The sequence below is a fragment of the Electrophorus electricus genome, chromosome 16, assembly GCF_013358815.1.
Source record: "Electrophorus electricus isolate fEleEle1 chromosome 16, fEleEle1.pri, whole genome shotgun sequence".
Taxonomy (NCBI): domain Eukaryota; kingdom Metazoa; phylum Chordata; class Actinopteri; order Gymnotiformes; family Gymnotidae; genus Electrophorus; species Electrophorus electricus.
Genome location: NC_049550.1, coordinates 5,415,385 through 5,428,875, shown reverse-complemented (window position 1 = coordinate 5,428,875; position 13,491 = coordinate 5,415,385). Strand labels below are relative to the sequence as shown.

Genomic DNA, 13,491 nt, shown 5'->3' with positions numbered 1-13,491 from the left:
ATTCAAAATTTTCCCTGTAGTAGGGTGACTTTGCAGCTGTTACTTCCAGTGAGAACTTGGAAAGGAGAGACTGGTATGAGCTGAGGTCTGAATCTAGGTGAGATTTCCTCCACCGCCTCTCTGCAGTCCTTGGTTCTCTCCTGTGGCAGCGTATTGTTTCTGTTCACCAGGGGGAAGCTGGGGAGGACTTTGCCATTCTAAAGGAGAGAGGGCACAGAAGATTCATTGAAGAGGAGAGTGTAGAAATGAAAGTATTTGTAACTGTATCCAAAGAAAAAGAAGACAGTCAGGGTGAGGATTGGTGGATAAAATAGTAGAAGTAAGGGAAGAGGGAGTGCAGATTGCGACAGAAGGAGGAGCAACACGTTGGGGACGATTGGATGGAAAGAAAAGGAAGGGAGAGAGAGAAGTGAAGGTCTGAGAGATGGAGGGGATGACTGTGATGTCCGATCATGATGTGGTGGTTCGGGTGAAGATCGTGTCCACTACATTGCTCACTTTGTGAGTCAGAGGAGAGTGGTTGAGGGTGAGGTCAAATGCTGTCAACAGCGGAAGGATGCATGAGGAATTCAGCTTGTCTGATGGAAGTCTCCAAGGAGAATTAGTGGATTTCCTTCAATGGGGAATTGACTCAGGAGGATGTCATGCTCATCAATGAATTTATCTAGGGAACCTGGAGGGCGGTAGATGACCATGGTGGGAAAAGACACTGTAATAGCATGAAATTCAAAAGAGGAGATGGAAAGAGTAGAGAAGGAAAGTGGAGTGAAATGCCACTCTGGAGACAGTAGTACCACCTAACCCACACCTAATGATTTTAGAATAGTTTACTTTTGGGCATCATCTTTCTTTTATTTGTTATCATCGGAACATTTTTGTTCCCTCGCTCTGACTCCCAAAAGCCGTATTTTCAGTTTTTTTGTTTTCTCCCTTTCTCTCTGGCCTGCTGTAATTTGCTGGATAATGAGGTGTTCAGATTGGGGCCTTACTCTTTGATAGACTCCTTAATTCAGCAGAGGTCCCAGTAATGGCTTTTAAACTCCTGAAGTTTTACACCTGCAGAATTGGTTCTTGGTTCTGGTTCTGAATAGGAATGAGCCATGACTTCTTTGATAAAGCATTTTGAACTGAACAAGTTCATATTTTTATAGGTTATGGGTTTATCATTTGAAAAATATCTTCATACTCCTGATTACTTTAGGCATATCTTGAAATTAAGCTACAATAGTTTGACTGACAATGAGTATGTATATAAAAAACATGAAAGTGTTTTCCTCTTGTTGATACCAGAAACAAACAACTTGGTGCAGTAGACAAGATAATTACATTTATATCAGACCTGCAAGCATTAATGCCATTTGTTGCTTAGTATATCATAGTATGGCAATGTGAACAACACTACAGCTTTGTGTAGTGCACAGTTTATATAATCATGCATGACAGTTGAAGTCTTTGAAAATTAAAGTTCAGTTCTTAGCCAATACACCTAGGTAATGGTTTTCTTCATGCTTTAATTTTTTCCCCAAAAATATGCCAGTAAAGAATATTGACATAACTAAGCTTTAACGTTTTAAAATGTGATCTGAAAAAATAATTTGACCAATTACTCACTCTGGAATAGAATAAGATCGGGTAAGACTGCAGAAATTGGAAATCGAATCCTAGACTGCTTTTTTTTCAATTCAACTTCCTAATGAATTTTTCCAGACAACTGAAATGTCAGTGTCTTTACTTTATTGAACAAATTACCTCATTGTCGAGTATGTTAGCTTATTACAGGCTTAGTTAAGAAGGCTGTGGCAAAAGCAGCAGTGGTAAAATGGCCAGACAGACCAGTAGCATAAATGTCACAATTTAAAATCTTTTTTGTATGAATGTTGCTGTGATATTAACAGAAAGCCAGTGGAATAAGCAGTTTAACCCAGATGTTTCAGTGTACACTTTGAGATCCGAACAAAACCAGTTTCAGGTATGCCTCACAATAACACCTAAACATTTGGAATTTCAGTGTGGCCATTGTGAATCATCTACATGGTCAAAAAGGCCCAAAGAAGCCTAAAAGCCTTAAAGCACACAAGTTGGTATTATGATAACACAGCCTAACTGGAGATGAAGTCAGATCTTTTCAGATTAATTGTTGGGGCCAATCATCTGAGCCTATGCTATTGTTTTTGATGACAGATGGTTTCCTGACTCATTTGAATGTCACAGTAAATACAGAAATATCACTATAATGATATTCTTTGGTGAGATTTGATCGTATCTAAGGCAGCCAAGCCACCTGAATAATGAAGCTGAATAGAGTCCCGAGTGCTGAAATTAGTTTCTGGTATGAGCAAATCATAATCATAAAGGAGGGTTTAAAAAAAAAAAGAAAACAAAAGAAAGAAAGAGCATTATAGCTCAATAGGCTAACTCCACATGATTTTGACACTAAATGGTTGTGTAATGTTTTAATTTTTCCTCAATTTTGTTGGACTTCCCAGGGCGACTATGACCCAGTCAAAACGAAAGTAGTCCACTTCCGGTTGAACCCCACCTGTGTTGCCAAGCAACAGCGTGCTGAGGAGTTGGAGCATCTGAAAGTGGAATGTGAACGTCTGAGGGAGCGTCTTCGGAAGATGGAGTCAGGAGGCACTGTGACATCTGATGACATCACTCTCATTATACCGCCTTCACAGGAAATATTAGGTATGCAAACTCTGTATATCAAGTTTACTGCTGCAGGCTTTTGGCCGGAAAGCAAAATCTGAAATGTCTTTTGAGGGAGAACAAATGGTTTGGTTTGGTTTGCATCTTTGGTTTACTTTGGGAGGCTTTGGGTGCGGTTTTCAAACACCTTAGTTGCAACCTTCTTGCATTCATGTTTGCCTTTTGTACAACAAGATAGAAAAAGTGCACCTTTCAGAAGTATTTACCCTCAAAAAAATCAGATTTGTCTGGTTTACATGTGATGTAGATTGTTCCAGACAGTATTTTTAGTGCAAACCAATAAATAAAATAAAATTAAAAAAAAAAAAAAAAGGCACAATGCATTACTTGTCACAAGAGGTTTTACCAGCTTGGTTATACTGTTTGGGAGTGATTTTCACCCATTCTTCCTAGCAGATTTGCTCTATTTTTGTTCAGGCTGGCTGGATGATGCCACAGATTCTCAATTGGATTGAAGTCCAGACTTTGACTTGGCTGTTCTAGACCATGCACCTTTCTGTTGTTCACCCACTTGTGTGTTGCTTTGGCTTGTGCTTGGCATCATTGTCCTGCTGATGTGAAGTTTCTCCCAACTTTTACTGTTTTAGCAGACTGAAATAGGCTATCCTGTAGTATTTACCTGTATTTTGAATCATACCTCCATTTTTCTATTTTTTTCAAAAAAGTTACCCAGTGCCCTCTGAGGAAAATCCTCACATCATGCCACCATCATATTTCACTGCTGAGTTGGTATTTTTGAGAAATAGGCACCATTTAGTTTTGCACTACACATAATGCTTTGGTTCTAAACAAAAATCTCCAGTTTTGTCTCATCTGACCGCAAAATCATATCGAACATTTTAGCTGGGTCACTCTGATGCTTTCTGACAAATTCCAGATGTCCCTGTGTGTGTCTGTATCTGTGTGAGTGAGTGAGAGTGATTTATTAATTTTTTTTCCATAATGGCTTCTTTTTAGCCACCTTCCCACACATGCATGTTGTATGCAGAGCACTTGATATTGACTAATGCTCCTTCCCAGCAGTCTCAGCCACTGAACTCGCTAGCTCCTTCAAAGTGATTGTTAGACACTTATCTTCCCTTATAAGTCCTCCTCTTGCTCTGATGCTGAATTTTGGGCTACGGTCTTGTTTGGACAGTGCCTTGGTGGCATGATGTAGCTTCTAGTTCTTTACAATTAGTCCAGCTGTGCTCTGTGGGATATCCAAATACTTGGACATTATTTTGTAGCCTGTTTCTGTTTTGTCATATAGTCAGACTTATCTCCAGTTTCCTCTTTGGTCTTCATATTCGCGACCACCCTTAAGATTCATAATATAACCAGTGTTGCTTGTATTAAGGGGATCTTTTATCCAGAGTGTGTGTGTGTGTGTGTGTGTGTGTGTGTGTGTGTGTGTGTGTGTGTTGGTGTTTTAGTATTTTTAATGATTCACAAGCAGAAGCCAATTGTAAACGAGTCATGTACTCATTAGGGCAATACCTCTCATCTGTATAAACATAGAACTTGCATGGTACAGGGGCTGCTTGCTTATGCAAACAGCATTTTTCAGTTAGTCATTTTTGTTGCAGAATATTTTCTTACATAAACCAATATCACTTTTAAATGAATCACTTCTAGAGTTTGTCTTTTAAAATAAACTATGACTGCACAAAATATCAATGCTTCATTGTGTAATCTGGATGAATCTGTTCACTTTTAATGTGGTTGAAAACTTATGCAAGGGCATGTATATAGCTATCTTCACCTGTGCAAGTATCAGACCAGTTTTTTAAGAGGAAAGTAAATGTTAACTGAATATTAGTTATTGCATTGTTTTCTCAAAGATTACTAACAACTACGAACTGCTACAACCAAGAAGTCTATGGGTCTACCCTGAAGTGTTTTCCATATAATTTAAAACCCCTAAACACACTACCCTGTGTTACATATTGTATAAAACTAATCATACTGTGTTCCATGCTGTTCCAATCTTCTATATGACAGAACAGAGCTCAACAACAGGCACAATTAATATTGTATTACTGTACTGGGGGAGTTAAGGCCGGTAACAGTGTAATATATGCAAATAAAAGAACCAGAAATGGTCTCTGAAATTTGTGGGGGCATTTCATAAATTGTGATATGGTCATTATTGTGCACCAGAGTGCACGCACATGCACATTGCACACACGCACATAGATAGACACACACTCCGTAGATCCTTGTTTCTGTTCTGTACACGTACAGAATGTGCCTGAATGGGCCTAACACCCACCATCTCCAAGGCAACCATACTGATAACTCATAAAAGATATCCTAGTTCATTTTTCTTCGACATTTCATAACAGAAATGTACATTTCCAGGGTAGCATGTCTATATCTACTTTGTGCCCTGCTGTGTGTGTGCCTGCATAGTCTCAGGGAATTTTTTTTCTTGATTTATTTTGTTCATTTTAGCGTGTCATGGACAAGTGGGAATATCTGTTTCTCTCTATATTGTTTGTTGACAGAAAGCTGGAGTAGCACAGAAAGAGCAAAAGTGTATAGGTTAAGAAAATGTGTTAATAAATCGGAATGTCAGAGTAAATCATTCACTTCTTAACATGACTTTCAGGGTGTGTGCACATATGCGTGTGTGTACATGCATGTGTGTGCACGTGCCTGTTTAATTTTGATTACCCCAGGCACTACAGTGGCTCCAGCATGTTCAGTCTTTCGTTGGTTCATTTATATTAGGCCTATGTGTTAGTCCCCTTTTCTAGACACTGTCACATACAACCCTGTTTCTTTTGTGTGCATTGACACAACACACAACAGCAAAGATATATAGGAGTTTGCTATGCTAACTTGGTAAAAAAAAAAAAAAAAAAAAAAAAAAAGTTAATTTGCACCCACTGCAGTAAATCCACTGCACGGAGAGGATAAGTGGCAATGGTCACTTTAAAAAGTAACCACTTTGAACATTTTCCCAGGAGTGTTACACTCACCATATTCTCCTTAATATCTCATTAATGTCTCATTAACATGCCCTACAGAAAAATGAAGAAGCTGCATAAATTTGTGCTGAGAGTGGGCTGCATCCTAGTCTGAAAATAATGCAGATACCTTTGTGGAATCAGGGCATTCGGGGCAGGCGTAACCATGAACCATAATGCTGTGTGTTCTTATACCTGCACAGTACTAATATTCAGTCATTATTGTGAATTATCACAGTTTAGGCAACTGTGTCCACTTTGAACAGTGGCCAACCAAAGAATAATTTGAACCCATATTTTTTTTATTTGATATTACTGGAAGTGATAGGATGCCTGTTCTGTTTAGGTGTCACAAAAGTATGAGTTGTGTTTAATTTTTGTTTATCCAGTAAACCAAAATATATATGTAGGATGTTAAGAAATTAAATGAATTGCATTTAGTCTCGCTCTAATGAATCACTATAAAAGTAAGCCAAATAGCCTCTACAGATAACAACATCTTGGAATTTGTTCCATTGATGCTGCTCTGGTGAAAGTTAATTGATAGTCCGCCAAATGTTTCCTTTGATATTCCAGTTGTTTGCTTCTTCATCCAAATGGTGTTCTCTTTACCACCTTGCGGCAGATTTGCGTAAGCAGATGGAGAGTGCTGAGCTGAAGAACCAGCGCTTGAAAGAGGTCTTCCAGAAGAAGATCCAGGAGTTCCGCACAGTCTGCTACGTACTGACCGGCTACCAGATTGATATTACTGTTGAAAATCAGTATCGCCTCACATCAGTTTACGCTGAGCGTATGGAGGACTCGTTGCTTTTCAAGGTAAACACAGATACAATCCCACTGGCGCATACATGAAGCAGTGTGTAGGCCGTACAAGACAAATCTAACATCACAACACTATTTACGTTTAAGGCTAAGTCCTTTAGACATTTGTACCATGCTGTCTTTGCTTCTTTATTCATCAGTGAAACTGTTGAGGTTGAATTCCTTTGTTAGACTGACATTTAAAACTCCTTGAACTATATGAACTTGTTAATTCCACATTTCTAGTGCAGCTCCTGAGATAATGGGGTTAAACCCAGCACATCTGGTACATGTACAGTATCCTGCTCTGTTTGTGGTGTTAATCTGTATTTTATACATGCAAACTATACAAATATAGTCTTATTTTAATTGGGTTCATGAATATGAATTTAGGTGTTTTTTTTGGTGTGCATCATGTATTACATAGGAGTCTACAATATTATTCATAATTCATGAGTCTCTTTCAATGATTAGGATGGTGTGCACAGTCCTAAATGTGCTGATGCATAGAGTGCAGTAAGTGGATTAAAGTTTTCGCTATGCTTCAGTACTGCTTTCCATTTTGTATTCAGGGCCTCTGTGTGTGAAACATCTTAAATGACTCATAATTAATTGAAAAATCCCTAATAAATTTATGCACGCAAAAGCCACAGGAACTTTCAGCAAAGAATAACAGCAGCTTTTGAGTGATTCTTAGAGTTACAAGAGTAATGGTCCCACACAGTCATAACATTTCAGACAACCCTCCTGATTTCTTACTCTTAGCTGGTAAGAGCTGCACTAATCATGGCTGACATTTTAATTTATGGTAGGATTTGTGTGCTTCACACATAACTTGGAAAAAGACACAAGGCTGATGCATAAGTGAGATCTGAAACATTTATGATGAATGCATATGGTAATACATATACAATGCAGTATAAAAAGATTTTGTGTATCAGAAGAGATCATATCTCTCCATAGGGATCATAACCCATTCCTTCTCATGCATTACTAGAGGAGTTGTCTATTTTATCTCTTGCACCATGAGAGGAACCGAGAGAAGGATTGCTGATCGTTTCTTTGAACATCTTCAGATCATCAGGTTTAAGGATGTGTTATTTCCAGTGATGAGACAATATTATATATTATAGTAGGGTTGCAGTGCTTAAACCTATCATTACAATGTAAAAGGCACATTTTACAGTTTTTGTGATGCAGAATCCTTTGGGAAAGATCTGCAAGATGTGTGGAAATGTGATCTCGTCAGATGAGCCATCCTTCACCATATTCTCGACAAGTGTGTAAATATCATCCACCAAAAGAATAGCTCAGGCCTGAATCCTTGACCCATACACTGATTGGGGAATCCTAGCGCTGTTATGTGGAGGGCATTTTGCGGAAGTGATTGAGGTCCACTTGTACAGTAACAGCTATGGGTGAATCAGTTCTGACTGGTCACTTCTGTCTTCTGATGAAACATTTTTATCCTGATAGGAGTGGTCTCTTTCTGCATGACCTCTACAGGGCATGAGGGGTCACTGCATGGTATGAAAACAATATGAATTACATTGTGGTCTTCACACTCACTATATCTTCACCCACTGGAACATCTGTGTCGGAGGTATAATTCTGTACCTAGTGCTATTTGTCCTTACACTCAGACCTTCAAGCCAGCTTCATTGGAGGGCTGGGTGTTTGAGAGTGCAGACCATATTTTCACTGTTTCTAGGATTGCACTCTTCTCTACTGAGATTGATGATGTCATTCCTGGGATCTGTTAGACACTAATCTTAGAGGTCACAGCCCCAAGTGCCCCATCACCAGTAGAACAATCGTGGTTGTACCTTTCCAAGTTCTCTTCGTTTCCTCTTGCTTTCTCTGGTATTTCTCCAACTTCTCTTATTCATATCTTGGGATATGAATATGAAAAGGCTTTAACAGAATTCAGACTCATCGATTTAAATGTGAGTTTGAAACTGAAATTAGTAGCTTTGCTAGCTGAATGATCTAGTTGTTCCTTCAGTGTAGAGAGAGACTGGACATTTGTCTGGAGGTAGGGCTGACCAAATGAAGTTAATTCTGCAGAGAGGCCTAAACTTCAACTTGTATTCCTTCATCTGTCCTCTAAAGAATGAAGTTCATGACCCCCACCTAGTCTTTTACATACATTGGGTTTATAGACATCTTTATTTCCATTTATTTTATTTTGATTGGCAATGCATTCTAATGGAGTAGGAGTTCTTTGTTTTCAGGACTGTTCTCCATCACTGAAGTGCTGGTACTAGCGGCTTTGTGCTGTGCATTCTGACACATCAATGTTGGTGTGTCAAATCAGGTCTGTTAAAGCCACCTGCGTCCCTGCTGCTAAAGATAATTTACTGTCAGTATTTATTAACCTTGAGTTTTGCACATGACGCACTCAAGCATGTGTACGCATGTGTGTACACATCCACATGTGTGCGCATGCGCAGACACCACATACATATACATACACACACACACACACACACACACACACACACACACACACCCCTACCTTTCTTACACAAAAGTGCTGTTGTCTCCCAACTTTAAATGTTAGCAGTTACAGAGAGATGTATTACTGTTATTTGTAGAATGTAGTAGTTTTTTTCTTTACAACCACAGAGTCATGCACTTAACGTCCATGCTACCTACCCTTTACTGTGGTTTTGCAAGATTTTAGTCAAAGATCGCTACACCTGTGGAAGGTGTAATATTGCAATAATTGCCGAGTTGGGATAAGTCAGCTGCTCAGTCAATATATTTTTGCACTGAACAAGTTTGTTTGCTTGTTCTAGATAATACTCATGAGTTATTGCTGCTCGAGCTGTGCTGTGTTTCTGGAAAACAATGACTAAGTGAGGTGGCTGCCATATACTTTTTCCCATCTAGAATAGAAAACCAAAGGGGCTGATCACTAATGTACTGAGTCTGGGATATGAAAATTCCTGAGCGGAGGGATTCAGCCACGCTGTAGTTTGCAGGGTCTCTAAATTGGGTGGGTTGTATCTTGTTGCTGCAGAGGCAGCTCCCTTAGAGATGTCCGTTACTGGCCTCAGCTTTGAACGTATGAAGCGTGTGGAACACATCTCCAAGCTGCTCCTCACCCACGCTGCCGTGGCCAGCTGTAGACCCTTTATGAGTAAAGGAAATGCAGCCAGTTCTCCTTTAGGTTTCCTTTCATCTGGATCCTGATTTCACAAACCGAAGTCACTCCAACTTGCTCAAAAGTTTCAATATGCCATTACCAATATCAATAGACTTGTACAGCTTTAGAGTCAGCTAAGCAGGAGTTTATCACTAAATAGCGCTTTTTCATCAAAAAAGTCCAGCATGCTCACTTTTAACCCACTGACTGTTTCTACAGCTCTCCACCACCCATGGACCTTTTTTTAACAAAAAAAAAAAAAAAAAAAAAAAAAAAGGTTTTCACTACTTTTACTCCTTATCTCCATCTACTTTCTCATTGATGGGCCATATGGTGTCTGCTCCCTGAGATTGTTGCTCTCGGCTGTGTTTTCCATTTCACTTGTAATCAGAAGCCTCTCCAATGCAATCAAAGCCTCCCCCCTGCTGAGCTTATCCCCACGGGATGTAAGGCAGAGAAAGTAATCAATAGTCACAATTAAAAGAGGAATAATTAAGGGGGGAAACCATGATGTTGGTTTCCTTTGACTTTGGCCTTCAATGAAATGCTTTCCCTCTTTTTTTTTGCCCTCTCCATTTCTACCCTCTTCCTCCATCTTGGTGCTTTTCATCTGTGATTTGGATGTGACTCATTCTTACTTTTACTCTCCTTAGAAAAAGCCATTAAAAATAAACCTCATAATAAGCCTAGAATAATGAGGAATTTCAGTAGGAATGGCGTAATTTGGAATTGACCTGTGTTTTGGATATTCTTAATTAGCTTTATGTTAATATCTTTATAAAAACAACTGTCTTGCTCTTCTGGAACACAGTGGCCTCAAATGAATTCTAGTTGTTTGGTCTGTGGTAGTGCAGCTTGTATGATGGGTATGTGTGTCATTTGTTGGGGGGGGGGGGGTGTTTTGTTTGTCTTTGTTTTCAGCATTGGGTCTCTTTGATCAAGAGAGCCATGTAATATTCATGGCTGTGTTTTTTTGTTTTTTTGTGTGTGTGTGAGCGTGCACACACATTTCCATGTCTCATACAAACACACAATTTGCAGATAAATATCCATGGTCAGATAAAGGTATGGAGTGTGGAGAACAGTACAAATAGGGGCTGGTATCTCCAAACCTGTTCTCCATGACGAAGGGATGGTGAGTGTTGGAGGGATGCGTGTTAGATTAGTGTTGGAACCTAACATTGCAGCAGGTAAGTTCTCTAGTATCCGGGCATAAATTTTATGTTTGTGATAGCGAAGCCTCTGACTGGGTTCTATGTAGAGGCTAGGCTGGTCTGAGTAAAGCAGATATGCTTTGATTGATACTGCAGTTAAGTGAAGGTATCTGAGCATTTGGATCTTTCACATTTGCCATGGCCCAATCAGGAGATGATTACTACATCTAATGGAGCCACTGATTACACCGTGGAATTTTCTGCACATCATGCAGAGAGTAAAAGAGAAAATGATCTCATTATCACTGGTGTAGTGAATCATATATGATATAATTTGCAAAGATCGTTTAACCAGCTGGATAAACGGCCAGGAACTGTTGTGCCCATTCTCAAGAAACAGTATGATGGCACATGATATTTTGAAATGTTTAAGCAAAAAAACGGCCACTAAACCGCTCTGTCTCACATGTACACACACACACACACACACACACACACACACACACACACACACACTTTCTAGATCACTTTTACACAGACATACAGACTAGGTCAAGTTCAAGTCAAGATCCAGGCTGTCGGAGGTATAGAGAGAAATAAAAACAACATAAATGTCTAAAGAGCTTTCAGATGAGCGCAGTCATCTTTTGCAGTTTTTGCAGTGGCTAATTTCTAATAAGGCAAATGAAAATGCTTTGTTATAGAGGGAACAAGCTTAAACTGCAATTTTTGTAGAGAGCCAGGAAATGTATAGAAAGTCATGCAAAAGTGAACATTCTCATTTTCTTTAGTGGGTGTTTAGTTTGTGTCATCACATGGATGTTAGAGTTTGAATTGCACATAAAGGGTTCAAGACTACCTTGGACATGCAGTTAAAGGCACAGCAGTATTTCACTGCAGGAAACCAAGATTCCAGAGTCCAGTGCAAAATAAACAACAAACATAACAGTGTTAACTGTTTCCATGTTCCAGCATAAGAAGACTCCAAAACCACACATTCGAATTTTCTCTTATTACACTCCTTTTTCTTTCCTGTGGGGAAACACTCCAGTGAAGCCTCCTCATGCCGCAGAACAGTGACCCCAAACCTGTGCAGACAATCCTGGACTCAGAGAGCTGATTGCAAGTGTGCCTAGATTTCAGCTCTCCCCGAAATGAGCCGCAGCTGAGGCTGAAGCAGGCCACAGCACGAGCAGACAGACCACCGCTTGGGACGGTATCTACAGTGTGCCTTTGCCGGTCATAGACTTCGGGTTGTCATTTCACATAATTGGTATTGACAAGCCGTGATTTTTTTTCCTCTTCGTTTGGCTACTACAACTCTAGAACACATTAGATGCGTGAATATTGTAGACTTATAATGATGGATTGATTGTGTTGTTTGTTTGGCATATTGATAGCTTGCAGTTGAATACCTAATAGTTGATGGCTCTGCCAAAACGAAACAAAACGAAACATATTTTGAACACACGCACATCAGTTCCCACCAGCATTCATGTTTGTGAGCATGTTTTGGCTAGTGCATGTAAAACCCTGAAAAAAAAATTGATTGGAATGGACAGACCTTTTGAAGCTTTCCTCAGAGACGAGGGGAGGGAAATCAGAGGCACTGTCTGTGTGGCACGTCCGCAGTGGCACAGCGTGAGTGAGTTCCTTCAGAGAACTTGAGCGTAATGCTCACATATTTTTCTTTTGTCCTTAGCTCCTCCTTCCCTGCAAGATTTGGCTCTCACTCAGCAAAGTGTATGTCAGTCATCACATATGAGTCATATGAGGAGGGGGGGTGCACACGTGTGCACGCATTGCCATGTCTTGTGGGGGAAAAAGTTTTGTTGCCTTTTTTAGGGATAAATACACTGCCCAGCCAAAACAAAAAGGTGTCTCACTCATTTCATTGGACTGCCTTTAGCTTTGATTACAGCACGCATTCACTGTGGCATCGTTTTCCACAAGCTTCTGCAATGTCAACATTTATTTCTGTCCAGAGTTGCATTAATTTTTCCCCAATATCTTGTATTGATGATGGAAGATTTGGACCACTGCACAAAGTCTCCAGCACATCCCAAAGATTCTCAATGGGGTTCAGGTCTGGACTCTGTGGTGGCCAATCCATGTGTGAAAATTGTCTCATGCTCTGTGAACCACTCTTTCACAATTTGAGCCCAATGAATCCTAGCATTATCATCTTGGAATATGCCCGTGCCATCAAGGAAGAAAAAATCCATTGATGGAATAACCTGGTCATTCAGTATATTCAGGTACAAGCCTGACCTCATTCTTTGGGCACATAACGTTGCTGAACTTAGACCTGACCAACTGCAGCAACCCCAGATCATAGCACTGCCCCCACAGGCTTGTACGGTAGGCACTAGGCATGATGGGTGCATCACTTCAGCCTCCCCTGATGCACCCATCACTCTGGAACAGAGTAAATCTAGACTCATCAGACCACATGACTTTCTTCCATTGCTCCAGAGTCCAATCTTTATGCTCACTAGTAAATTGAAGGCGTTTTTGCCAGTTAGCCTCACTGACGAGTGGTTTTCTTAAGGCTACACAGTTGTTTACTCCCAATCCCTTGAGTGCCCTTCGCATTGTGTATGTGGAAATGCTCTTGCTTTCAATATTAAACATATCCCTAAGTTCTACTGTTGTTTTTCTACAACTTGATTTAACACATTTAAGTGATCGCCGATCACAATCATTCAAGATTTTTTTT

At 39.9% G+C, this 13,491-nt stretch overlaps 1 protein-coding gene across 2 annotated transcripts in view; it reads left to right on the top strand.

Moving 5' to 3' along the window:
- mad1l1 (mitotic arrest deficient 1 like 1) overlaps positions 1–13,491 on the top strand; it is a 56,128-nt gene that overhangs the window by 37,143 nt on the left and 5,494 nt on the right. For both annotated transcript variants that reach the window (XM_027006178.2, XM_035535042.1), the window contains 2 exons: positions 2,487–2,691; positions 6,292–6,482. In XM_027006178.2, the coding sequence (XP_026861979.2) occupies positions 2,487–2,691; positions 6,292–6,482 (396 nt within the window). The remainder of the gene's footprint in view (positions 1–2,486; positions 2,692–6,291; positions 6,483–13,491) is intronic.